General features: G+C 44.7%; 1 protein-coding gene across 2 annotated transcripts in view; it reads left to right on the top strand.

Moving 5' to 3' along the window:
- The window catches only part of SLC35F4 (solute carrier family 35 member F4), a gene marked incomplete at both ends in the record, with an annotated part of 114,596 nt that overhangs the window by 66,546 nt on the left and 20,089 nt on the right, over positions 1-27,961 (top strand). For both annotated transcript variants that reach the window (XM_084207393.1, XM_084207392.1), the window contains one exon: positions 24,977-25,165. In XM_084207393.1, the coding sequence (XP_084063519.1) occupies positions 24,977-25,165 (189 nt within the window). The remainder of the gene's footprint in view (positions 1-24,976; positions 25,166-27,961) is intronic.

The raw sequence follows: 27,961 nt of genomic DNA, 5'->3' as shown, positions 1-27,961 counted from the left end.
CATTTTACGTGCATGGAAAAACTAATGCAAGGTTTTCTTGCTGTCAAGACACATCTGTAGGAAGCAGAAGAGTTTGTGTGCTCTTCCAGGGCCTCTGCATCATATTCCTGCATTCCCATTATCCCTGGGGTGCTGCTTTCTGACACCAGGGGGTAGCCAGGTGAGGGTTGTTTCCTTCTCCCATGTAACAAGTGGCAGGACCAGAGGAAATGGCCTCAAGTTGTCACAAGGGATGTTTAGATTGGGTATTAGGAAAAAATTCTTCACTAAAAGGGTGGTCAGGATTTGGAATAGGCTGCCCAGGGCAGCAGTGGAATCACCATCCCTGAAAAAGTTCAAAATACATGTGGATGTGGCACCTTTGGACAGGTGAACACAGTGGTTCTGGGTTAATGGTTGGACTCCATGAGAGTTCTTATCCAACCTTAATGACTTTATGAAGTCATTTATTATTTCTGTTATTCTGTGATTAATCATGGTCCCCATGTTCCCCCTGAAAGCATTTACTGGGAGGAGCCCTTTTGTGCCCTGGTGCAGAGAGCAGGATGTGGTGCTTATTCAGAAATGCTGGATTTCAGCTGTTGTGCTGTGCCTTACTGCAAGGCTGGGTAAAACATGGCCAGGCAGTCGTCAGGGGGAAGAAAAAAGGTCTTTAAAAACCCTGTCTTTTTACTGACATGGATTTCAGGTCCTGAAAGATTTTGGAAAAAAGGGGCAACCCCTCCTTAGGTGTTTAGAGATAAGAGCTGAGTGAGCAGCTCTGTCCCACAGGCTGTGGAAATCTGTGTTTCCCCTGCTGAGTCTCTCAGGGAAATGTGTATTTGGCCTGCTCTGGCCAAATAATCTCTGATAATCCATGACAATCAGGTCCTGTGAGCAGAGGGCCTTGAAGGGGCCAATAGTCAGCAGGGGATGTAAGGGAACCCCTGGGTGCCACATTAATTGTTGGGGACTGAGTCCTGAGAGCACAGCTCGTTCCCTAATCAGAGATGGGCTTTGCAAAACTCCACAGAATCCTGACACAGACTCTGATTTACCTCTGACAAGTTCAACCAGGGCCAGATCAATACTGTGCTCTGTGGCAGTAAATAGGCTTGATTTTTAAGTATTGAGTAAGAATTTCTTTCAGATTCAGGGTGGATTTTAAAAAGGGTGGAGTGCACCTTTCAAGGCTGTGGATGGCCACTGGATCTTGCTGGTGCAGATCTCAGCTCCTGCAAAGCCTGGCAAGGGGAGCCAGTGAAAGCAGGGGTACATCACTCCCCCAATCCCTCAGGTTTTAGCTTTTATATTTTTCAGATTCCTTACTGCTTTACTGTGTAATTCTGAGCTTCATATGAGGGGATGGTGAGCTCTCTTCACAGAGTAGGGAGACAAAACAATTCCTTCTCTAGCTGGGGACCAAGGACAAATGATCCAAATCTCAGGCCCAAAAGCACAAACAATATGGACTGAAGACAGAAAAAGAAGAAGGATAGGACTTAATAACCTAAAGCTGTAATTGGACAATTAACTCCAATTAACTCCAGAACTTATAAAAGTGTGAGACCCTGTGACTGGTTGTCCATTTTGGGACCATTTTGGTTCATCTTGGGTGCAGCCCTGGCTGGGCTCTTGTGCTGCCCAAGGTGGATCCATTGAGGCTTTCTAATAAATCCCTTCTTTATTCTTTAGCTCCATCTAGCCTCTGTCCTAGGTCAGCCTTCACAAGGCATCTCCCCTGGGAATTGTAAGGCAGCAGGGAACTCCTTCCTGGGAGCAGTTTCCCTTGGAACCACCTTGTTTGGAAGCACCACTCAGTTCTGTGAGTAGCCTGAGGACCTAGGGAGATATTTCATACAAATACTTCCCATATCCACCAGGTAAATCTGGTCTGACTGGGCTTCCACTGTCGCTGTGGAGGTGTGCCTGCTTCCCCAGCCCAGGGTGGGGATGGGGTTGGGGTGGGTGAGCTGTCCAAGTACCCCTGGAAGAGTTTTGGAGTGCATGGGGCTGCCAGTTCCTCTCTGGGAAAGATACCCATAAAATATACCCATTTTCAGGTACCCATAAAACCACATTACTAAGAGCTGTAATCATCCTCAAGAAATGCAGGGTCTCTCCAGGAAAAGCCTGTTTCACTTTTATTACCCATTTTCTGATATTTATCACAGAATGGGGTGGAATTAACTTTTTAAGACCATCCAATTCCAAACCCCTGCCATGGGCAGGGACACCTTCCACTATCCCAGGCTGCTCCAAGCCCCATCCAACCTGGCCTTGGACACTGCCAGGGATCCAGGGGCAGCCACAGCTGCTCTGGGTAACCTGTGCCAGAGTCTCACCACCCTCACAGGGAAGAATTTATTCTTAAAATCCAGTTTAAGTGTCCCCTCCTCACTCAGCTTGTCATGTGTGTTTAGAACAGAGTCCATGTCCCTCTCTCACACTGGCAAACCATCAGCAGCCATGAGACAGCGTCTGAGTCCTGTCTGCTCTCATCACATCGAGCACAGTCCATCCAGACACTTGGGTAATTGACCCAGGGAGAGTATGAGGTACCAGACTAATTATGGTGAATACTCAGCTTCAACATTTTCTTTGTGTCACGACTGTTTAATCCTCCCTTAATCCCCTAATGCTGCTCAGTGACTTTCCTTGTGTTATCTTTATTGTCTTGCTAATAAGATGTTGCACGTAGCAGAGATTTACACTGAAAGGTATTAAGGAGGATTATGTGAAGATTAGACAAGAAACATTCACAATTGGTTGGAGATTTCTGAGTACCCGATTTTTTAATTTCTATAGCGCAAGGATTTTACTGTTTTTTCCAATAATTCCCAGAGAATTTCCTCTAGAAAATTCAAAAAGTTGCTGCTGTTCAAAAGAATTCTCTTGAGCTGCAGCACTGGTTATGTTCAGGCTGCTACTAGCTGTATTTGTCATCTGGTTTTATTTGTTTTTCTTTTCAAAAAGTGGATTTGAGGGGCAAAAAAAGAGAGGAAATTAAACTCACATGGAATCTCTCTGTGCTGGACCAGGTACACATGAGCATCCTCCATGCTGATGAGTGCAGGTGGACTTTGGCACTCAGATCACAGATTTCAGAGGGCTCTGTGGGTGCTGGAAATTTTTTTGTGTGAGCCTTTATAACCACAAATATTCAACCTCCAGCTCTAAGGCCTGGCTGTGGAGGAGCAGGGCTGATGTTTTGCAGCTGAGATTTTGGGCTGTTTTTTCACCATCACTAAATTGATGTAGCTGGAATTTTGCAGGAGCAAAGGCGCCTTTCAATTAAGTCAGCACGTAAAGTGGAAAATTAAAACACTTTTAAATAAAATAGCAGAAACCAAGGGGAGGTAGATTTTATGTTTAACTCTCAAGAGCTACTGAAAAATTAATCTTACTGTAGGGCCTTAAACAGAACCAGCCACTGAATCAGGATTTGGTCACTTCTCCTTCAAAAGCTACAACTCTGTGTGTTCAGTGTCAGGCTGGGACACAGAGCTTGTGTCCTACCCTCTGAATCCCTGCTGCTCTGCCATGAAAGCCTTTCCCAAGACTTCACATTTCCTTCAGGAATCTTCTGTAATTGAGTGTCTGGTGCTGGTGGGTGTGAGGCTGTTTTGGCTTTCAGGTATCCATTCCTTCCAAAGAAGACACACAAATAATGAATAACAAATGCTACTTGCTGACAGCTTTTCTAACATTCCCTTAACAGTGGTCTTGCATTCCCTGTTCTGCAGAGATTGGAAAACACCACCTGCAGTGATTTGAATGCAGTGGTGGGATGCTTCTCTGGGAATTCTACAGAACATTCTACTTCTGACACCCATTCTGAGCTCTCAGCAGGCTCCCTTCACCCTAGTTTTCCTTGTCAGCCCAGCTAATAATAGCTGGTGTTTATTATTAGCACCTCTTTGTTATTAGCTCCATGAATAGAGGTTGAGTCACAGAGTCACCGACTGATTTAGGTTGGAAAATACCTCCAAGATCCTCCAGTCCAGCTGCTCCCCCAGCACTGCCAACCCCCCACCAACCAGTGTCCCCAAGTGCCACATCCATGTGGCTTTGAAATCCCTCCAGGGCTGGGGACTCCACCAGTTCCCTGAGCATCCTGTTGCCATAGCTGAGCACCCTTTGGAAAATGGACCTGCTCTGAGCTGTTCAACTCCTCTTCATCCATCCTGGGCATCCTGGGCTGAAAATCTTCCAGCACTGGGAATTTTCTGCCTGACATCATCTCATTTAGTGCTTCACTGCGCTCCTTGTGGAACAGTTGACCTGCTGTCCCACTGAACTTCCCATTAATGCAATTAAAGCCTCCTGGTCCTGGCCTTGTCTGCATGGACATGCCTAATGAACCCTTTCTTTTGGGCAGGAAAATGCACATGAGGATGGCTGGGACCAGATGATCTTTAAGGTCCCTTTCAACCCAAGCTGTTCTCTGATTTTCTGTCTCCCCTCTGTCTTGTTGAAGTTGTTTGACCCCTCACACAGATTTGGGGTTTTTTTTAAGACTTCTGATTTGCTCTCATCCATTTTCAAATCTTTGTTGAAGCTTCAGATCTGGCTTCAAAAGCTCTGGGAATTCTGCACCCAGCCTTTAAAATCAGAAGGGCTGGGAAATGTAATGCAGCACCACAAATATGGCAACAAACTTCATCTTCTGTTGTAATTTTCCCTAAAAATTATTTATATTTCTTCATATAAGGAACTTTCTGAAGCCATCTGGAGTGGCAGGAGCTGCAGTGTTGGATGATGAAAGTTTTTGCCCCTACCACAGAACCTGCCTAGACAGGAACATGCTGGTGGCTAAATTTTGGGACTGGCCAGCCCTGGATTTCTAGCCTGCTATGCAATTCTGATTTATGGTATTGAAAGGAGCCCTAAGCCATCTCATCAACTGCTGGCTACCCAAAACACAGCAAATATGAGGAGTGATTTACTGCCACACTGACATGCTCTACAGTCACGATGACAAGCACAAAATGGAAGTTTTCTCAACTCAAATGCTCTCTTGTGGTAAAGAAGAGGCACTTCATAATTGCAGAACCAGAAAATGGAGACAGCTTATTTCACTCTTGGCAGCTTTGTTAATAAAACATTGGGAAGGCAAATAATTACCTGACATGCAATTACATCCAAGCTGTTTTCCTTGGGAAGAAAAAACCACAATAGAAGTGTTGGGCATCTGATTTTATTATCCTGTCTGGAAAGGCTGTATTGGATATTTGGAATGGATACTCGATTTATGCTCTGTTATTGAGCAGACTGAGTGCTGGTTGTCTACTTGGGCTGTGTTTTACTGCCAGGGAGTTTCAGAGTGGCCAGGGTGAAGCAGGAGCCTTTCTCCTAAACTCTTAAGCATGGAAAGAGTTTGAAGTGCAGGTTGGGGAATGCTTGGGTTTTGAGTTTTTCAGAAGCTCATGGCCTTGCCATGTTGCCAGCACTGCTTCTCAAATGATCAGATCACAGAAGCAGAGAATGGGTTAGACTGGAAGGGACATGAAGGTCACCTAAATCCTCCCACCTCCAGCCGGAGGGGTGGGTTGTAGGGAGTCTGGTGAGCTCTGCTTTTTCAAATGAGGTCTGTGCTTGCTCCAGTTGAGATTTCTGTGTCTTCCCCATGAGTTTCTTGCTCTTCACCATCCCTAATTTCAGTTTAGAGGCTGTGGATAAAGCCCCTAAGCTGAAATTTATGGTGGGGTACTAAACACATTTTGTCTTGGTGTTTCAGGATTAGGATCCATCCAGCCTGGCAGGGGCTCTGAGGCCAGTTACAGTGTGTGCATGAAATAAAGTTCCTCTTGAAGGAAAAATTTCCATTTTGGTTTTTCATTGAGCAATTTTTCTTCCCTTCTGATTCTTCTGTAAATAGGAATGAGTTTCTAATGCTGGGGGTAACTTTTAAATATTTTTGTCAACCTGAAATTATCACAGAATGGTTTGGGTTGGAAGGGACATTAAAGCTCACCTCATTCCAACCCCCTGCCATGGGCAGGGACACCTTCCACTGTCACAGGTTGCTTGGGGTACATCCATATTTTTTTTCTTACAACAGCAAAATATTAAAGATGCATCAAAATTTATACATTTGCTGTTTCTATGAAACACTGCATGGCTTTTATTAAAATTGAAGAATTGCTCTCCATGCCCACAATTAATATTTTTGCTTCCCTCTTTAATTGCACTAAAACTTTAATATTTTTTGCTGTATGATATTTCCATATTCCAGCAGAATAAAAGGCCTAGGAAGCTGCTTTTCCAGCTCTGGAGACATCATCTTGTACTTCCTGATCCTTGTGGGTGGGTGGTTTATGTTTCAAAATTTGCGTGATTAAGAAAAACCTGAGGTTTATTTTAATTGAAAATTTAATCCTTGTGCTTCCCAGGGACATTCTGGTTGTCAGGTCTATAAAATCACTTAGTAAATAAAAATCTTCCCAAAAGCACTGTAGCAGAAGATGTTGCTACTTCCAAGTCAGTTGATGGCTTGTGGAGGGAGGGGGTGAGGGAATAATCAGATTTTTTGGGTTTCAGGTGCATCTTCTTAGGCCCAGAGGCAGAGGGGAAGGAGCTGGACAAAGCAGGGTCAAGGTGGGACGTCCATTAGGCTGAGACACCAACGTGTGATGTGGCTGATGCAGTTAAAGATGTCTCTGCTCATTGCAGAGGGCTGAATTAAATGAGATTTAAAGGTCCCTCCCAACCCAAACCATTCTGTGACAGAGGACCTGGCTACTGGTAGTGATACATTAGGATTTTGGCTTTTATATTTTTTAAATTCTGTACTGCATTACTCTAAACTCCATATAAAGTGTTTGTTAATCTTCACATTTTAGTCAGACAAAACAATCCCTCTAGACCTGAAATCCAAGGATACCCTACTGCCTCATGCCCCAAAAGTATAAACAAAAGTTGAATTTTGGGGGGGAGGAAACTGGGGGTGTATGACTTCATTGCTTGAAGCTGTAATTGAAGGATTAGCCCCTGATGTGCAAATGGATGAAACTTAAAATTGTCTGAAAACCTCGTGACCATCATCCAGCCTGGGTGCAGCCCCTCAAGGCTTTGCCAGCCCAAGGGGTGCTATTGAAGCCTTTAATAAATACCTACTCTTCTTAATCTTGTCTAGCCTCCTTTCTAGGCAGCCACTCCAAGGCATCATTACCAAGAGACCACTGGCTGTGGGTGGTTGCTGGAATCCAAAATGCAGGGAATTCTCAGAACTTTGGGCACGTCAGCCAAAGCTCAGACTTAAACACGGGATTTGATCTGAGACCTTGGAAAAGGCTTCCAAACTTAGGTGCTAGAGGTGAGAATGTGGATTTATAGTTTAAAGCAGAGACTTGTTAAGTGGAGGAAAGTTTAGAGTTTTAGAGTTTAAGATACAGAAAAAAAATAAAAGTAGTTACAGAGGTAAGCAAGGAGTTTATAATGCAGTGCTGTAGCTTTGTGTGTCATAACAGGACTGGCTGAGAAAGCTCACACTGTAGCATGAGTCCCTAAGATTAAATATTTAAGGATTAGGTCAAAAACATAAATATCCTTGTTGGCAGTGTTTTATTGGTGAATAAATCCTTAAAAGGTCTTATAACTAAAAATCTTGTGACCTTCTGAGCCGTGCAGTGAAGATGTGGGCCGAGCTCACCCTTCCTGCCTATGTAGAAGACAAGAAAATAAACGACATCATCTAAAAACTTAAAGGTCCCATCTGTAACTCATTCAAAATTCCTTCAAAATCCTCATAGGTGGTCTGAGTAATTTTGACTGGTTTCAGTGGTGTGGGAGCTGCTGGTCTGCAGTACCCCTGCACATCTTCACATTGTCATCTTGGAGTGGACATTTAGCTGGTGCTGTTTATCTTATTTCCAGGACTTGCCTGCTGGGGAAGACTAAAAATAGATCACAGTGTGTTTTTCTGTTACAAAATCAGGGTATTAAAGAGTGAGTTCTTGGGCTGATTCACTGAAAGTAGCAACTCATGTTAATGTCAACCAGAGATCAGTGTACAAACATGCAACCCCCAAGGGCATTCAGATTGCTTCAGGTTTAGTAGGTATTTCTTGCAGTCATTAGGTGAGATTTTAGAGAGTTGCTCTACTTCTTGGCATTTGCAAAATGCAGGAAATTCTGGTTCAAGTCCAGTTTTGAACCAAACATATGAAAATATAGAGTGCCTTCAATGTGAACATTCTCAATTAAATCACACCTGCTAATGAGGGGTCACTTTTGGATCTGGTTTAGCATCTTTGGTGACACGGACAGTGGGATTGAGGGCAGCACCGAGGGGCAAGGTGTGAGCAGCCCTGCCCACCCCATGTGATTGTGGCACACACTGGTGGGGCAGGAGAGCCCACCTCTGCCTGGCAGTCAAATGCTTTGCTGATATTCTCAATGCTGAGCAGGGATGCCCAACAGTTTTTAAGCCAGTGAGAGTTGAGACAGAGTAAGGACTTGAGAATTTGATTCTTTAAAATCCATATAACGTGACTGGGCACAGCAGAGAGGTGAAGGGTTCTTTTCTCTGCGAGCCTTGGAAGTTGTTTTGGATTGAGTTGTTCAAAGGGCATTTGCTGCATGTTTTTGATTTTGCTAGAAGCAAGTAAAAGTTCAAACTGAAGTCTTCACTTCACTGTACATAAAAATTCCTTTGTAGGATACATCCATTTTGATCTCAGTTTGACTGTTTGTCTCTTCTGCATCTTGCATCTAATTTGTATTCCAGAGGGATAAAATGAACTTGATAATGGCCTTTTAGCTTGTCATCTTAAAACACAGGCTCAGCCTGGAAGAGCCAATAAAAGTCTTGTTTATGAGAGTCTTACAGTCTAGTGATTGGGAATGGACTGACCTGCTGGCTTCAGGGACATATGCAAAGTGGATTTTAGATAGATCTTGTAGCTAGTGGTGTTCAAAACTAGCAAACAGCACAGTTTTGGATCAGAGCACTGTTCCAAAATCAGTTAAAGTCAAAGAAACACTTTCATATCTTTATCAGGCATTCCCACACTGTGCTCCCCATTGGGAGCATCTGCCCTACCCAGGGTATCTAAAAGCCATATGAGCAGGTGGGAGCAAGTCACATTACTGCCATCAGAGCCGGGGGGAAGAAATGGGAGTGGGTGCCTTCAGAGTTACTAATACCAGGTTATAATACACCTGCAAGAGAAGAGGCTGTGAGTTGTCTCCTCATGTTACCACTTTCTCACCACTCACTTTATAAAGATGTTGGTATGGCTGGTTCAAACTTTGGCATCCAAAGTCCAGTGAGATGGATCCCATTATCAACATGGAAATTAATTGTTCCAGGTACTTATGCATCTGTTTTCCTTTGGCTGTGATGATCTGCCCTCCTTGGGTGTGTTACACCACACCTGTCATCCTCTCTGGATCAGAAAACCTGTGACTGCCTGGAGTTCAACTCCAGCTGTGACTGCAGCTTCAGTGAGAAGAGTAAATAACCTTTACTTGTGCAGTAGGTCCCTGAAATATGTATGAGTAAGTAGTGCCAGCAGAGCTGGGTAAGCCAAGGAGTGGAGTGAGTTTTGATAGCATCAGCCCCTCTGTGCTGGGAGCATGCAAGGCTTGTTAGTGGATGTGATTCAGCACTCCCCAGTCCTGACTCTGCTGCCAGGGCTGGTTTGCTGTCTGGTTAGTGAGTCAGCAAGCTTGCAGCTTCACCCTGCCCTCGTCTGGATGAATATTTACTGAGCCCAGGGACACAGAGTGCTGCAGGGAGGGTGAGGAGAAGCAAACGGGGACTGGCATGAGGAATGTGTCCTGAGACACGCTGTGGTGGGTTCAATTCATGCCTTATTCACTGATTTCCTTCCCTAATAATGCTGGTGCTGGTCTGTCTCCAGAGTTCAGTGAGTGCCCCATCAGTTTTTGCCTTAACTGGGAGCAGGTGTGGAGGGTGCGAGCCTGCAGCCTGGGTTATTGTTTAAACAGTGTAGTTACACTGCTGTGATTGTGATTCACACTGCAGGCTTCCTTGACAAATAGGGGCTCCTGAGGGAGAATAATTGGGTATGTAGATTGATAAAAGAATAATTTAGATTGGAAAACACTTCTGAGATCATTGAGTCCAACCATTCCCCCAGTATTGCCAAGCTCATCACTAACCCATGTCCCCAGGTGTCAGATCCACACACCTTTTAAATCCCTCCAGGGATGGGGACTCAGTCATTGTCCTGGGCAGCCTGGTCCAGGGCTTGACAAGTCTTTCCATGAAGAAATCTTCCCTAATATCCAATCTAAACTTCTCCTGGCTTAACTTGAGGTCATCTCCTCTTGTCCTGTCCCTGTTCCCTGGGAACAGAGCCCAACCTCCCCTGGCTGCACCCTCCTGTCAGGGAGTTGTGCAGAGCCAGAAGGTCCCCCCTGAGCCTCCTTTTCTCCAGACTGTTCCCCCACCTCCCTCAGCTGCTTCTCCTCAGTCTTTTGCTCCAGAGCCTGTTATTGTTTTTTGTTTATTACGAGGAGCATCACCCTGAGAATAAGAAAACTTAAAACATGTTCCAGGCTGAAAGCACAGAACTTGAAGCAAGCAGCAACAGATGAAGAACTGTTGTAAAGGTAACTGGAAACTTAGTTTAGTTTTGAATTTTGGAGGGCAGCCCCCAAATTTTCCCATTGTGGTGCCTTGAGTGAACTCGAGGTGAATAAGGTGGCACAGGCCTGTGGATTTTATGTTAACTTGTAGTCTTGTAGTAGTTACTTGGAGTAACTGTTTTGTCATCCTGGTAAGTCAGTCATCACATTGCACTTGTGGATGGATTGCAGAGAGGGACAGAGCTTCCTCCTCTCTCTTCCACTCCATATTATTTTAGTCTTTTCTTCAGCACACAGACAGCAGAGATAAAGAGCACAGAGGAAGGAACAGAAATGCAGGAGCAGAAATAGATGGCCAGAGCTCAGTCTTGTGTGGCCTGACAATTGAGGCTTTTCAAATTGCAGTCTTTGATGGAAGTTCTAAGTACCAATTCCACATAGTTTTAAGCAGTTTTGTATCTTCTTTATTTCTTGTGTAACTGTTTTAGGAAGCAGAGATGGCTGAGGAGAGGATCTGAAAGATTGCTTTGAGGAGCTGAATATGGCTTCTTAGTGTTGAAACAATGGCTGATTCTCCTTTGAATAAAAAAAAGGCAGAAACTCTTAGATTCAGTCACGTTCTGTTGTTAGTGCTGAAATTGTCTGGAAGAAATGTCTGGAATTGCCTGACATTGTCTCATGTGTTTCATCCTCACCATTGTTAAGGTTCATTAATGATTCCATTATAAACCCCTATTTGCAGAAATGGTTTTCTAAAAGCAATCTCTGTGTTATATTATTATGTTGTTTATATTATATAAATGCTCAAGGACTAGACATGTATTAATAGGGAGCCAGTGATTGTGGAGCCAGCAATTACTTGACTGGTGATTACTCTATCACAAACTCTGCTGACTCTCAGCACTTCGGACAGGAGAATAAAATTCCTTCTGCAAATTGGGGAGATAATTTCCTTTGGAATAGTGGTTGTTACACAGTGCTGGAAATCCTCTGAATGCAGATAAGCAGTAAAAGCCAGTTAGCTCAAGGCAGTGCAGTGGATGCTTTGGAATGGACTGTCATGGTGGAGAGCCTTGTGAGTCACCAGGGATATAATGAAGATGCTAAAGGAGATCTCCAAGCCTTTCAGGACAAGATGTGCTGGGTGGAAAACCAGGCAGCTGTGACCATTTCTCTTCCCTGTGCTCCTTCCATGCTGTGTCCCACTGGGAGGGATGGCTGTGGGAGTGGGGTGAGGTACTTTGTCCCTCCTTTCCATAGGGTTAATCCCTGTCTCTTCCCTGCTGTGTCACTGTGCCCCAAGAGAAAAGTGAGGTCACTCAGTCCCCAAAGAGGGACAAGAGAGCAGCTTTACAGGAATGTGCAGTGCAGGATCAAGTGATCATGTCCTGGTGGGTTGATCCAAGGACCCAAGAATCCCCTCTTACCCCTCTGGGGTACAGTGGAGTCACAGGCTGCCCCTTCCATGAGGATACCCCAGGACAGTTCTCCCATGTGCCATCCTGTGCTGTGGCTGCATCCTGAGGATGATCCAGCTGGGACTCTGCTTCCTTCCCTCTCCTCCCTGAGGGTTAGGGAAGGGACCAGTCCTTGCACACACACCCCAACCACAACACATTTTTGTGTAAATCCTGTGAGATTCCAGCACCCTGCTTGAGGAAGCCCAGACTGGAGAATTTTAACCCAGCTGTTCTTCATCCTTTTCAAAACACTTTGGTCTTCCCTACAGCCAGTGGCTTCTCCCTCTTTGGTGGGATAGTGGGGAAAGAAGGACCAGGCCCTGGGCCAAGAATCTCCACTCTGAGCTGCTGTCAAAAGCACAAGCACTATAGAGAAAAGGTCTATACTAGTGCCCTTAAAAATTCAGCAACTTTGCCAGCACATTCTGGGAGATCTAAGCTGCCTTTCTGATCATTCCCTTTTTATTTCCCATTGTTCCTATAGGAAACACTTTGAATATTAATGGTAAATGTTTCTCCCTACAAATTCTTGGAGAAGACTTGATAGTTGATCTCTTGGTGAAGAGCTCTGGAGCCAGAGCTCTTCAGAGGTGTCAGTAACCACTTCCTGGCAAAGGAAGAGGGGATGAGATCTTCTAAGAGTTCCCAAAGTTGTGTGGGTTGACACCGCTTCACTCAGTGAAACTTTTCCATTGCTCCAAGTGAACAACTTCCAAAAATATTAATAGTAATGATAAGGAAGTAGAAGAGGGAGAAGGTGTCAGGGAAAGAGGGACATAACATGCATAACATGTCCTGGCTGTCTCAAGGGAAGTGAGGGAGAAATGTAGACCAGCCATAGCCTATATATATATATATATATATATATATTTCTGTATCTGTCTTACTTGTGACAATTTTTATAGGGTATTAGAAGAGCCTCCTGCAATACCACTGCTTTATTATCAGACACAGACCTGGATGTCACCTGTTCTTTTGCCCAAGGCATTCCTGATTTAGCAGCTCTATAGGAGTCCCATTATTCAAAGTTTACTTAAAATAATTACTATAATCATCCGTATATTGTCACAGTGTAAGGAAGCAGAAAATTGCATTGCATAATTCCCTCGCAGTTGTCTGAGAAATCTCCCGTCTGCCTTGCCAGCACAGCACAGAGATTTGATGTGAAATCAAAAAAGGGGCTGCCACGGCTCCGAGTTCGCCAGGCGCCGCCGCCGATACATTTATATTTTATCTGCCGCGCTCCACAATTGAATGAAAGAGAAGTGTTGGCAGGGGTCAAGCATTGTTTGAACGTGTTGCAAATGGTTTCCCAGGGAAACAGCAAATCAGTACTCGTAGGCTCCTGCAGCATCTCCAGAACAACATCCAGCCACCAGCCATAGCCCCGTGTTTGCTGTAGTACTCGGGACCGAGGGCGATGCAGAGTGAGCCGGAGTGAGCGCCTGAGCAGGAGAGCAGTTCCACAGCATGAAGAAACATTCGGCAAGAGTGGCACCGCTACCATCTTACAATGTTTCCGAGTTAAATTCGCCTGTGCCAGACGGTAAATGATTTTTTTTTTCCCCCCCTGTAAATCTCATCCTAGGCAGGAGTTCACTCTGCACGCTCCTCCTGCTCCGTTCTGTGCAGGGTAGCAGGAATGTTGTGTGTGTGTGTGTGTGTGTGTGTAATTTTAAAGTAATGCTCAGATAGCATTTTTAGCACTTTATTATCATCTGGGGTAAGTGGCAGTTAAATTTCTGTTGCCTGTGTTCAACTGCTGTGTGAACGATTCCTGGTGAAGAAACTGATGTTGAAACGTGAACAACGGATAAAGTTGTTGTACTTCAATTCTGGCTTTTAAAATGATGTGAAATTAGGTCCATGTAATATTATTGGCTTTTCTGGAGTGTTTTACTGTGTTGCTCTAGATTTATCGGTTTTGCTGTGAAGACAGAGGCACCAACTTTTTTTGTGCTTGCTGTCCCTCAGCTCAGCTTAGCAGTTGTCCCCTTAAATTGCTTTTTTTCCCCCTCATTTTCAAAAGTGTCAGCTCTTAAGCAATTCCTTAATACAGAAAAACCACAAGATAGAAACTGGGAATTCTTTTGTACACTCTTTATCAGACATGAGAACCTTGTTCCTTTAGGAGTGCCCATCAACTTCACATCATGCCTCAGAGTCGCTGGGAATGTGGTGATGTCCAGCAGGAGATTTGAGTGCCCTGATAGTGAAACAAATAAAAGTCAGTGTGCTGAAAATACACAGTAGGAGTACATGCCATGTAAATCAGAGATCAAAAGGGAAAGCTTTCTTAAAAACACTCCTGATGTTCAGGTTTGAGTTTTTGACTTAAATGTCTGTAGAAATCTCAGGCTTTAACTGCACCATTTGAGTTTATAATCCTCAGTGTCAGATGTTCTGATGAGCTGTGTGATACTTCCCCAAGTTGCTTGTTGTGCCAGAAATGAGCTGTTTTCCCACCAGGTGTGTGTGTGGTGAGGACACTGGGGCTGTAAAACTGCAAGGTGTGCGCACTGTCTGTGGTTTGAGCCAACCAGCAATGAAAATGTAATTCCTTTTTGTGAGTTGAATTCATCCAGGAGCAAAACAAAGCAAGAAGCCACGGTGCAGTGCTGGTCAGCAGAGCGTGACCTGCAGTTCTTCGATCTACCTGGCTCAGGCTGCCTTCAGTTACAGACAGAGCTGGGGTTTGATGGACCAGACAGGAGTTTGTGTTGTTTTTCTCAGAATTGTGTGTGTGATATTTAGAATTCTGCAGGCTTGGTAGTTACCTAGTGTTTCATCCTTGAGGGGAAAACGCCTTAAGGAAAGTTGGAGGAGTTGAGTGCTTATTGCTGGTGCGCAGCAGCAGGCTTTAGGATGTGTGATATTGTGATTCATACCCTCACCTGCTTTTTTTAGGAGCAGTGTTATGGCCAGGTGAGCTGGTAAAATGGGGTGATTTGCTGCTCTTTATTGCCTGAGGGCTCAGACCAGGCTCGTGTCACGCCTGGTGGGCAATGCAGAACATTAAAGGTTGTCCCTGCCTCACAGGGCTCCAAGACAAGCTGTGGTTGCCTTCAGCTTCACCAGTCCAGCTGCTGCCAGGTGCCTCTCTTAGACCTGTCTTACCCTTCTGCCCATGCTAGGCTGCAGCTGCAGTGCCAAAACTGCACTGCCTGGTTCCTGAGGGAGGGAAAATCCAAAGGGCAATAGACTGGAAATGACTACATGACAGCGCTTGTCATACCCAACAGGCTGCAAATGGAAAGGTTCTTGCTCAGGATGGACCTGGCCAAGCTGAATTAATACTGGACCCATACATTAAATGTGTGTGCAGCCAGTTTTTACAGATCAGCAAAGATAATTTAGCATGAATTCCCAAAGAATCCTAATGGGATAGGGCAGCCAGCTTCCCAAAAGCACTGCATCTGGACCCCCTTTATTTCCCAGGCATGGGGGGGATTCCATGGAAGAGATTCCAGAGCAATTTGGGCTGTGGGGGTGTGTGCTGGGAGGAGAGCAGGGGAGCAGTGTGCTCTGGGCAGGCAGTTTTCACACAGTTGAGCTTTGTTGCTTCCTGGATCCTTCCTGATAAAACCACAGGAGCTGCTGACTGCTGGAGAGCGGAGTGAAATCCAGGCACGAAGACTCCTTTGGTAGGGAAGGTACACTCAGTGCTTGGAGATAAGTGGTCCAAAGTTCTGCTCATGTGGAGGGAAATGGAGCAGAGAGCTGCTCAGGGTGGTGGGGCATGGGTGAGTGTGAGGATGTGAGGTGTGTGCCAAGCTGGCACCAGAGCCAGGAAATCCTTTTGAGAGCATCTCTTCACCTCAGCCTGGCCAGCCCCCACTACCCAGCATCAGCCAGGTGTGTGGCATGGACGCTGCATGGAGGAGACCCATCCCAAAAATGCCATCATGGAAAGGCAGGGATGAGACCTCTCAGAGCTGTTACCTCAAGGGCAGTGGGAAAAACACATGGAAGTATCTCCTGGGACTGCAAAATGCAGCAATACAGTGATAAATCCCTACTTTTGCCCCAGCTGCTTACCTGGAAAATGTTCTTTTCCAGGCTCTGAGTCAGGCAAGGAAATTGAAGCATGTGCACTGCCATGGCCTGAGTCTGAGGCAGCCAGCCTTGGACTCATCCACATCCATCCAAATGTGAGCCTTGATAGGTACTGAGAAATCTGGGAGAGCTGGGCACCTGCAGCAGGTGATTCAGCTCCCAGGATTGGTATCTGAGGGAGCTGGGATGAATCACTCCCTGGAGGCACCCAGCAGAGGCAACAGTTTGTGCAGGAAATAAATACAAACCCAAATCCAGTGCTGCTGAGTGTCTGTCGGTGTCACAGCTGCTTTTTGGATCTTGGGACATCCGTGAACCAGCCTGGATTTATGGCTGTGTTTCTTGAAAGTAGAAGCTGTATTGTGATTATTTATTAATGAGGTACTTATGAGTGATATCTGGACTGTGGTGGGTGTAAATTCCTTTCACAACAACTTCACATCAAAGCAGCCTCGTGGCTTTCATTGATGCTACTCTTGAGTAGCAGCAGTGAAAGTAAAAGTGAGAATTTAACTGAGAGTGTTTATTTTTGAAAATGCCACCAAATTCTAGCAATAAAAAGATTAATTTTCAGAGGATTTTTAAAATAGATTGTTAACCTTTTGCTTTGGAGTAGAGTGTATAAATTGCAAAACAATTGGAAGCACATCTGATATAATTCATTACAAAATTTGTTGCAGAGGGGTTTTTATGGGATGGTGTGCAGCTTTGAATCAAATGATTTGTGTTTATCTTGCTCAGTCAGTGCTGGAGTGGTGGGAAGATGGTCTGACCCTGAGGTTGGCTTGAATTAATGTTGGATCAGGTATATCTGGGATGGGGGGGGGAATGTTCTGTGGTCTGATGTAGCAAAGGATATCCCTTTGAATGTGAGTCCCAAAGGTCTCACTCAAAAGTTGTCACTGAGGTGGTCTCAGACGAGTGTTTATCTAAGCAAAAACTATTTTAAAAAAGTCCTGGAAAGAGACAAAGGGTCTGAAGTTCTGGTGTTGTTCCCCTCTTTGCCTGGGAGAAGTTCTGTGCTGAAGGAGGAGATGTCCATCCCCTCCCCACGGAAGGTCAGTGCGTTCTGCCTCCAGAGCTGTCATGGTTAATGCTGAGATTTCAACACAGCATTTGTTTTTCAGTGTTTTTCATTGTTTGTCAATGTTTTCTGACAGCAGAATTCAGTCCAATACATTTTGCTCCAAATGGATGTTCTAAATATTTTTTTTTTGGTAGGTCATTGTGTGTTGTAGAAGTTTTGATTTCAACATATAAAAATCATTCTTCATTTGCTGCACTCCCTTCTGCATTCCTTCAAACTCTTAAGTATGCTGTCATGCCCAGTAACTTTCAAATATGAGTAACCACTGTGTTTCAAAATGCATATTCCAGCTGACAGTTCCACCACAGATATTCTCAAATAAAGCCTCTTTCCCATGGTCTGCTCTGACACTCCCACACTGGTGCTGGTGTGCTATTTTTGGTGTCAAATCAATGAAATTCCTTGTCTCTGCTTAAAAAAAAAGGCAGTGATACATTTGTTAGAGTTAGGCTAAAATGAGAAATAAAATGTTTTAAACTATACTGTCAATAAATTGTAGATGGAACAAAGATTTGAACAGGAATTTGGGGTTTTTCTAGAAATTCTTTTTATATGTTTTGAGGAAAGGCCTTCATCCAGAGCAATACATACAGGAGCCACTTCCTTCAGAAAAATAGAATTTGACAAGTCCTCTACAGTGGCCTTTACACTCAGGGCTCTGGAAAAGGCAGTCCACAGCTTGCCTACACCCTGTAGCACGTTCACATCCTTCCTGCTAGAGTATGTTTCTGTTTTTATTGTTGTTTTTTGGTAGCTGCAGGTAGTGCACACCAGGGTGGTTGCAGCCTGAATCCAGGTGGTGCTGCTGTCCTTGGTCAGGGGCTTTAGGACACAGCACTGGGTGCAGACCATGCACAGCTCATTGGCTGGTTGGCACAAGAGCTTCCACCTCAGAGCAGGTTCTTCAGCACAGGAACATGTGGCTGATGTGCAGAAAGATTCATTTAGAGGCTTGCATTTATCAGGGTTGCACGTAGAGGCATCAAACTTGGAGCAATTAATGAGAGAAGTCCCACCTCAGAGACTGTGGGGGTCTGGGAGTGTGTGAGGAGATGCCTTTGTGCAACTTATTTAGCTATCTCCCACTTATAAACTATTCCCCACTTATAATTACTACTTATAGGTGGGAAATCGACTGTTTCCCACTTATAAAACCAAGGAGATGCAGGTCTGGGGAGGATTTTTTTGACAGTCTAACTTGGATTCCCTTCCCCTTACAAACAGGCTGGAACTGCTCCTCTGGAAGGGTTATGGTAGGGTGGCACATCCCTTGTGAATTAAAGGATGTGAAATTTAAGTTCTCTTTGTTAATTTTATTGCAAGGATCGGAGGACACATGGAAGTTGTTGAGATTCCTGGTTGTAAGCAAAGTTGCTGTCTGCTGATCTGGAGTGAGGGCTGTGTACAGACACTGAAGAGATAATTGGCAGAAATTGCTGATGGATGTCACTAGTAAACCACAACAAAAACATCTACTTTTTCTGCTTTGTGCTCTTGACAATAGTTAATCATAGTACAAGAGAAATGCTGTACGCCATCACTGAGTCATTTGTTTTTCATTACAATCTGAAAATCTTTTCCCCTAGGAAAAAAAACCAAAAAAAAACCCTAAAAAAACTGTAACCTTCTCATCCCCTTCAAACATGTAAACTTCTAGAACAAGCAAATAATAAATGAACAAGGCATCACTCTGAACAGACATCTGTGCATTGTTAATACACAGAGAGCATTGCAGTGTTTAAATGAAGAACATTATCTCCAAATGCCTGAGACATGCTGAAAGAAATTTTCTTCACTGAACAAGAAATGCTTATTCCTCAAACCTGTGTAGCATGCTGCCAGCAAAGCATGTGTGCTTGTTTTCTTGATTTTGCTTGGCTTTAGTAAAATGTAATCATGACTTCACATCCCTGGTCACATTGCTGGTTGTGAACACGTTAAAAGTTGGGGAGTTAGTCAGTGTGTGTACCTTTTATTATATCCTCAGGCTTATTTTATCCTCAGACCACTGGGCTGGTAGTACTGATGTGCTGTGGGTTTACACCAGTGCAGTGAAGGGCAGAATTTGATTTTACAGGCAGTGGCTGGGATAAAATAAGCTATGGACCTAAGTCACTGAGGATTGATGGTGTTGCATGCCCTGCTACCAGCTGTGTGCAAACAATCCAATTAAAGCTGTGGCTAATCCAACCTAATGAGTTTTTGCTGTAAAATGGACAGAAGCAGTTCTTTTCACCTCTTCCAACAGCAGCACCACTCAACACCCTTTCCATGTGCATCCAGTATTTCCCTGGCTGCAAAACTCACATCATCTTCTCCTTGCTGTGCCTCAGTAAGAGCAGAATTTCACTGGGAGAGCTTCCTGCCCTCCCCTGCTCAAGGAGAGCTCATGTACAGGCTGTGGGGACACTGAGGATCCTGGGGTGTGAGCAGGTCCATCACTGGGGTGGGTAAAAGGGTAAAAGGAACGTTGGCAATTCTTGCTTCAGGGCCCAATTTAGCAGGAAGGTTCAGCTGACGTGTTTTCCACGCCACAGCAGACCCATTCCTGCCTCCATCCATCTCTCAAAGCCCAGCAATGGCTTCTGCAATGGAGGCATCCTTTTGTCAGCACAGAGACAATGAGAAATCAGGAGCTGAGATTTTGAGGGCACAGTAAAATAAGACTATTTTAATACTGAATGAGTAAAAGGCAGATTGTAGGTGCTTTGAGTGGCCTTTTGGGCAAAGCTGCTCTCTCTCTCCTGACTGTGGTGGTAGCCAGAGGTGACCAGTGCTCTGCAGGGCTTTGGGAATATATAACACACAGAAGTTGTTCAGCTCATTTCCATCACCTATTTAACCATCGATTTCATTGTGTAATCAAATAAAGAGAATGTGTTCTGGCACATCCCATCAAGCCAGATGTTGCTGTCTCTAAATGAGCCAGCACTCCGTGTCAGTAATGCAGTGTCGTGAATGCACAGATGGCTTTTGGAATGGAATTCAGTTACCTGTTTGAGAGGTTCTAAATTTCCATCAGGGCAGTTGGATTCAAAAGAAAAGAAAAGGACACAGTCAATCCTAAGAAGATCTGGCCATAGAATTTAGTTCCAAGACGGCATTTTTGTGTAGCATTGATTATTTAACTGGCAATCCATTTGATGCAGGACCAGAGGGAGGAAGCTGTGTCAGGGGAGGTTCAGGTTGGAGGTTATAAAAGGATCTTCATGCAGAGCGTGATTGAGAAGTGTTGGTCACTGCACCAAGCCTGACAAAGCTCAAGGAGCATTGGGACAATGCTCTCAGGCACACTGGGGGGATCCTGGGGCTGCCCTGTGCAAGGCCAGGACTGGGACTCCCTGATCATTGCAGTTCCCTTCCAGCTCAGGATATTCCATGATCTGCTTTTAGTAGCAGCTGTGAGAGCAGAAACATTGAACATGTTGAAATGCAATTTCATGGGTTGGTTCTTATTATTCCAAGCTCTGCTGTCACATGCTAAAGGTGTCAAATACTTGAAGATGGTCTGAAGAGAGTTGGTTTTGAAGCTCAGGGTGTAATCCTTCTCTCCAAGCCCCCTGGAAAGTAGCAAAGGGATTTCTCTGGTTCACTGGTTTCTCTTTGATCTCCATGTGCAGAAAAAAGGCCTTACTTCTTAAGCTATAAAGCATTTACATTTGCAGGGCGAGGAAATTTGCTGGAACAGATTAAGAAACTAAGTAATTACTAAAGTAATTGTAAAAAAATGGGAAAGAGGATGGATTTTTTTTTAATCCAATAATGAAAAATAATCCAGGTGGACTTGGTGCATTAAGGTGTGTTGGATACAACAGTGTGAGGTACTTTCTATTTCTCCATTTCTCCCTTTCCTCTTTGGTCAATCCCATTGGCAGAGTCTTGCTTTGACACTCAATTACAACCTCCAAGGAACACTTCCAGCAGCAAGATCTGACAGTCTGGCAAGGTTTTTCTTATTTGTTTTTTCCAAATCTCTCCCAGTAGCACACTCTTAAGATAGCAAATGATGCCCAAAATGTAGTTTTGTTCTCAGCCTGTGATTCATCCCTGCTAAAGCCACAAACTGTGTAAGAATTCCCACCCCATGCTTACAGCTCTGCTCAGGGTGGTTGATCAGGACCAGGCTGGATGAAGCTTTGAGCACCCTGGTCAGGTGGAAGATGTCCCTGTCCATGGCAGGGGGTTGGAACTGGATGTTCTTAAGTTCCTTTCCAACCCAGACCATTCTATGATTCTCTTATTCCCTCTATGGAAGTTCAGTGGAAAATGCTGCTCTTGTTCCCTCCAAGTTTGGAGGGACTTAGCAGATCCCAGCTGAGAGTTGTGGAGTGAGACAGAGAGCCAGAGTTCCATGAGCTCTGCCTTCCCTTCCTCTCCCATGGGACAGCACTGCCCACCTGGGAGGTTTCACTGCTCAGCTCTGCAGACGCTGATTTGTTGTCCCTGCTGCTGGCTCCAGGTTTGGAAAGTGAGCCCAGCATTTATCTCTTCACCTCTCCTCTCAACAGATATCCTTAAAATATGTTCAGATTGAGCAGCATTAGGTGTCCCAGGCTTTCTAGCTGTAACAATGAAATATTGATAAATGGCTGGCACTGTCTGATTGCTTCAGGTATGAGGGAAGAAGAATTCAGTAAATCAAGCAGTGACTTTCAGTTTAATGCAATCTCTTGAATTACAGTTTTGCTCTCACCTGCTGGGTTTGTCAATGCACAGGAGAAGATTCATGCCTCTCTGTTGTACCAGATACAAATAACTCAGAGCCCTTTTGCACGTGAGGAAGAATAGGCTTCCATTAAATTTGGGTTGCATGTCACCTGCTAGACTTCTGCTGAGTATAATGTGAATCTTGTTCTGAAATTAATCTGAGTTGAGACATAACATGTGTCTTTCAACATAATGAAATCTCTTTAAATGATGAATATCAAAATGAGGAGTGATGTGGAGCCAGCTACCTCAATGGCTTCTTCTTTAAGGACAGGCAGCTGGCAAACACTTGTTGAAAATAAAAACTCTTTCAGTGGTAGACCTGAAAAATTAGAAATGCCTTTTTGAACATTTTGCCCCCAAAGCAGTGATTGGCTTAACCTCATGGAGGCTGGAACTAATTTTCAGATGACAAATGAAGGTGTAACTCGTAAGACTAACTTGCAAGATGTTCACTAAATCTTATGAAGTTGTGGTGTTGTGAGTCCCCAGGATGAGGTGAGAGATGAGAATTTGACTCCATGTTTCTCAGAAGCTGATTTATTATTTTATGATATTATATTAAAAGAAAATGATATACTAAAACTATACTAAAGAAAGAGAAAGGATACATCAGAAAGCTAGAAAGGAATGAATAATAAAAACTCGTGAGTCCTCAGAGAGTCCGACACACCTGGCTGTGGTTGGTCATTAAGAAAACACAATTCACATGGAACCAATGGAAGAATCACCTACCACAGTCCAAAGCAGCAAAACACAAGGAGAAGCAATCAGATAATTATTATTTACATTTTCCTCTGAGGCTTCTCAACTTCCCAGGAGAAGTCCTGGCAAAGGGATTTTTCAGATAATATCGCAATGACACGAAGTAGGTGATGTTATTCTTGTTTGAACAGTGGGAGAGGTAGCTCTTAGAGTTTTGAAATAAGTAGAACAAAGTCATGCAGGGAGTTCTGTGGCTGCTAGATCATCATTTTCTCCATTAAAAAGTAAATTTGTGAAGGTGAGCGGTTTCTTAAAGGTCTGAAAACATCTGGTAGCCTCTAGAATGCTCTTTAGAAAGTAATGCTCATCTAAAATTGAGGAGAGGTAACACAGTGCTTTGCTTAGCTTGCTTCTCATCAGGTAGGTCTTAATTTTTCAGAGTGGGTTTGTGGGTCTGCTGTCATAGAGTGTGATTTGTTTACTGCATTGATTGGATTTGTAGAACTTTATCATCACTTGGGATCTAAACTTGGGTGCCCCCCTTGAGTCAGGGTTCCTGCATAATGGACACAGAAGAAAGGGTGAGAATCCTGAGAAAGATCATCTGGAGGGGGTCAGCTCCTGGTTGAGTCCCTTTTCTACTTGGTAGGTAAAAATAAACCTTGCAGGCTCTAAATAGGCTGAGAGATGATTCTTTTTTCTGTATAATTCCATATTTTATACATTGGTCTTTGTTAGACTTGGTGAACCCAACACACCTTTAAGTCCATGGAAGATTGCATGAACCCAGTGGCAAGAGTCTTGTCTCGATTCTTGTGTCTTGGATACAGCCCTTGCTTTGGAATATACTTTCAAGTAGGAGTTGAGTTTGATGTGTTTTGCTCAAAGTGCACTGGAATGGCTTGTGTTGCAACAAAGTATGTTCCCTTCTGGGATTTCTGCTGTTGCCCTGATTTTTTAAAATTTTCTAAGCCTTCTAATGTTGACATTTATTGTAGCGAACTTTCTCACACACTTTCTGTAAATAACTCGTTGATTTGCATTCTTTTATGGAGGAGGAGAAATTTGATGGACTGTTGGTTTGTCCAGTGTCATTGGAGAGGTGGCACTGTCACCTTCCAATCCACTGTCACTTTTGGAAAACTGTAAATGTTGGAGTCAGAAAATAAACTTCCCTTTTCTCTTCACCTTGAGAACAGCGGTGTGCGCTTGTGTTCTTTCCTGTCCTATAGTGACATTCTGCCACAGCTGTTACACTGTGGCACCTTACACATGGAGTTTGTGTCTATTTTTGTATTATTTTCAGTATGAAGTAGTTGGGATTATCGTGTTAAGTTCTTCCAAGTCAGAGCAAGGCCTGTGGTTGCTTTGGGTATAGGTATCTTCCACAAGTTTTGGTGAGATGGTCACCAGTTGAAGTAGCAGCTGCAAAACAAGCAGTGGATCTCAGCTGGCCATGAACACACATTTATATCTGCCAGAATGGCCTGTCATCCTGACTTTCTGCTGGAGAAGAAGACTCTCTTGTGCTGCTCATGTGTTGACCTCTTACTGAGATACCTTCAGTAAATTGGGCAGTCCTTGCACAATTGATCACCAGTCACACTGATGGATTCCAGCACTGTGCTCCTTGCTGTTGATTACTGAGTCTTAATCCAGCCCTTCATGCTCTTACTGATTAAATATGGTGTCCTACTCACTGGAAAATTTTTCATCTGGTACCACCGGTGTTTCTGGGACCTGGGGTTTCTCTGCCACCTCAAGCCTCTGTCCAGCCTCCATGTGAAATGTCTCATCTTGGAGTTGTCTGCACGTAGCAGAGGAAGAAAAAGCAACTTCTCTGAAGATGTGGAGATTCTGCTTTGGTGTTTGTAAACACTTAAAATTGGCATCTTCGGTCCTGTAGCAGAAATCTTCATCCAAAAGACCTGTGAGTGACCATGGCTTCATTCCATACGAAAGTCTCAAGGATCATTCTGGAGGATGGAAAGAGGAAGCTCTCCTCTAGAGAGACTCCCAGCACTGGGCCTCCTCAGCCCTCCTTCCCACCCTGAGGGGAATGGTGAGCCCTTCTCTGGCCTGATTCAGTGTCAGTGCTCAGGGAGGGCCCCACGTGAGTACAAATTCCTTTGACTGTGCAGGCCCTGCGGACGGAGCCGTGGGGCTGAGAACACACTGCAGCATGGGGCTCTCATTTCTTCAGGGGGAAGACTGGTTTTCATGCAGCACCTTTTTATCTATAAGGGGGGAGAGAGTTAAATATTTATTTACTCACTTATTTGCTTTATCCTGAGCAGAGCTGAAACCTGCATTTTTTGCCATGCGCTTCCTTTTGTATGATTTCGCTGCCAGCCTGTTTGAAAGCCCCGCGTTCCTCCGGGGACTTTCCAGACAAAACTGATGCAAAACTCTTTCTTCTCAGGTGCCTCACGATCATCTGTCATCCAATGCAAGCCAGGAGGCAACTGCCCCAGCAGACACAGAGGCATGACTAGGCAGCTCTCCCCTCTATCTGTGGCTGAAGATTCTGCTGCTCCCATTCTTGAGCTGCAGAATCGAAGTCCCTCGGGAATCTGTCGGCACAGCAGAGTCGAGAGGCAGAGCAGATCAGGTAGGAACCCACAGCCACTCCTGGCTCTCCCCTCTGTCTCTGCAGAGATGGGGCAGGGCTTGAGCATGCTGAGGTTTGGTTTGCCCCTTGCAGGGCCTTCCCGAGCCCGGGGGTGAGCGGGAAGGTCTCGGGATTCTGCTGCTCAGAGTGACTCCGAGATGCGTTAGAAAGTCTCTTTTCCCAGCCCAGGAGTCGAAGAAGGAGTCAGAACTCTTCTGGTCTCGTTCTCAAGGTTGTTTATGGTTTCTTATCTATAAAATTCTTTCTCCTGGCCTGCTGAGGTCCGTTCAGCAGGTCAGACAGAGGCACACTGGCCGCCCTTTGGGCACTGTTATCTTTTTATACTAAAAACTACGTGTACATTATTTACCATAACTTCCCAATCTATCACCTATGTTAGACAGTGAGCTTCTACTCTAAACCAATCGAAAAGTGCCACCATCACAGCAGAAGATGGAGGCCAAGAAGAAGAAGGACAAAGACTGGACATGCCCAGATTCCTTGCCTCCTGAACCCCCATTCTAAAAACCCCAAAATCTATTTTTCACCCCGTGGCAAACTGATTATTATTCTACTTAGGCTTTCATGGCTTGCAGATCCTCATATAAGGTTGGTAATTTTTTTCCATGGGTCATAACCAAGATCACAGGTGTCTTGTGCTCTGTGCCTCGGTCTCTGAGCTCCCTGGCAGGGGCTCGAGCAATCCAGGACAGCCAGAGGGATGTCCTGAATTCCAGCAGGAAGGTGGCACGGACGGGAGGAGGAGGCCGGGATCCGCAGGTACACGGCGTGCGGGAGGCGCCCGGCACAGCGCGAGGCGTGGAAGATCCTCAGAGCTGGTTTACCCCAGCACACGGTCAGGTTTCACAGGGTGGTTGTGTCTCCTCAGCTTCAGCCTGGCCACACGCCAGGGCCCTTAGGAGTTCCTTCTCAGAGAGAGTGATGACCTCAGCTCGTGCCGCGGGTGGTCTGATGAAGAGGAAGAGAAGGAGCAGCAGGTGGAAGGATTTCTTAGGGAAGACCATCACAGCTCAGATCATCAGTCAGCTTCACTGCAGAACCTCGCTGCAGAAGTTTAGCTCAAATGAACCTGTAGGTGTGGTGAACACTGATCTCTTCGCCATGGTGTCCATCCAGCAGCTGCAGGGATGGGATGGGAGCAGTTGCAATGTGCAGCCACAGGCTTGTGAGTCTGCTAAACCACACTGTTGAGGAGGAGAGAATTTAAATGAGTGAAATAATTTAACTGTCCAAGCTTTTTGGAAGGAGATTATTTAATTGCCCAAGTTCTTTGGAAGACTGCCTGCGTAGATGCTGTGAGCAAAAAGAGGAGGAGGAAGAGGTTGCATCTCCCTTGCACTCTGGACCTGGAGGGGCTGAACCTTCCTATTTTCACTTGACCACCAATTGCAGCAAGAGTCACCCATTTCCTCCTTGTGTTGGAAATCAGAGGGATCTTGTGCTCCAGGAGCACTCTCTTGATGAAAAGCCTCAGAAGAGTATTGGAGGTGATCATTGCTGCAAGGAGCTGATGCAGCATTTTGCAGTTAAGATCGTAGCTAAGAAATCAGAAAATCAAATCTCATTTTTCCAGGTATCAGGCTGAAATAACTGTGCACGGTGGCACTAAGGTACATCCAAAATCAGAATCCATCTTCTCCAAGAAGGGGCTCTAGGCCACTCGAGTAGTGTCTGGACATCATATTCTTCTAAACACTTTGCATTTACATCCAAAATCAGAATCCATCTTCTCCAAGAAGGGGCTCTAGGCCCCTCGAGTGGTGTCTGGACATCATATTCTTCTAAACACTTGCATTTAATAATTTCCCTTTTGATCCTCATCTTCCCATCCTCATCAGAGAAGTCTAACTAGGACTGACTCAATAGGTAAACAAAGACAAAGAATATAGTTTTTTACGGTCTAGTTGCCAAATAGCCAAAAGAGTTCTGATGAAAAGCTGTAGGTTTTGATTTTCCTCATCTCCCTCCTCTGAACACTGCAAGCAAAAGGCTCTTCTGTGACCATCTTGTCAGTAAGAACTGCACTGTGGACCCAGGGACCATGCAGGGCTGTTTCTGCTCACTGCCTTCCACAGTTTGCCATGGGCCAGTGCCATCTCTCTGTGTCACTTGTCCTTTCAACCTAGTTTCTGTGCTCTTCCCAGGATAAGTCTCTTGGTTTGTTCCAGTCCCATCCAAATGCAGACCCCAAGGATTTCTGCCGCCTTGCCAGTTGTAAAATGCCATGTCCCAACCACTTTGGCTGATCAGTTTGTTTTCTCCTCATTATCATTGGGTGTCTAAACACAAGTGCTTGCTCCATGACTAGGAAATCCCTATAATTCTTTAATAGGAACCATGTGCCTGCTCACCCTGTGGCTTCACTCCCTGTCATTATTTTGAGATCTATTTCTTATCTTGTCCTTTTGATTCTTTGGCCAGGAATTAGGTGTGCACATCCCATGGATTTTGAAAGCAGCTGTCAAGCTACTCTGTCACAGGGATCAATCACAATTTCACTTAAGTTAATTGCAAATATCTGGTCTAGAGTTAAGTGCCTCCAGTGAGCTTAGATGTAGATATATGAGGATGGAATCAGTTCCCCTCTCACCATGCCTTTCCATTATCATTAAATATAAAGGGGCCCCAGACAACATGTTCATCCTGAATACACAGTTATTTGCTAACTACACCACAAGAGATGAATCCCACTGATTAAAAACTTACAGCAACTCCCCACTGTGCATTTATTCAGGATAAAACTTACACAGGCCTTTAAATCCAAGGTAGGTCTTG

Source organism: Fringilla coelebs (assembly GCF_963513975.1).
Source record: "Fringilla coelebs genome assembly, chromosome: 6".
In the NCBI taxonomy this organism is placed as follows: Eukaryota; Metazoa; Chordata; class Aves; order Passeriformes; family Fringillidae; genus Fringilla; species Fringilla coelebs.
The sequence above is the reverse complement of the archived record's forward strand: the minus strand, read 5'-3'. Positions and strand labels throughout refer to the sequence as shown.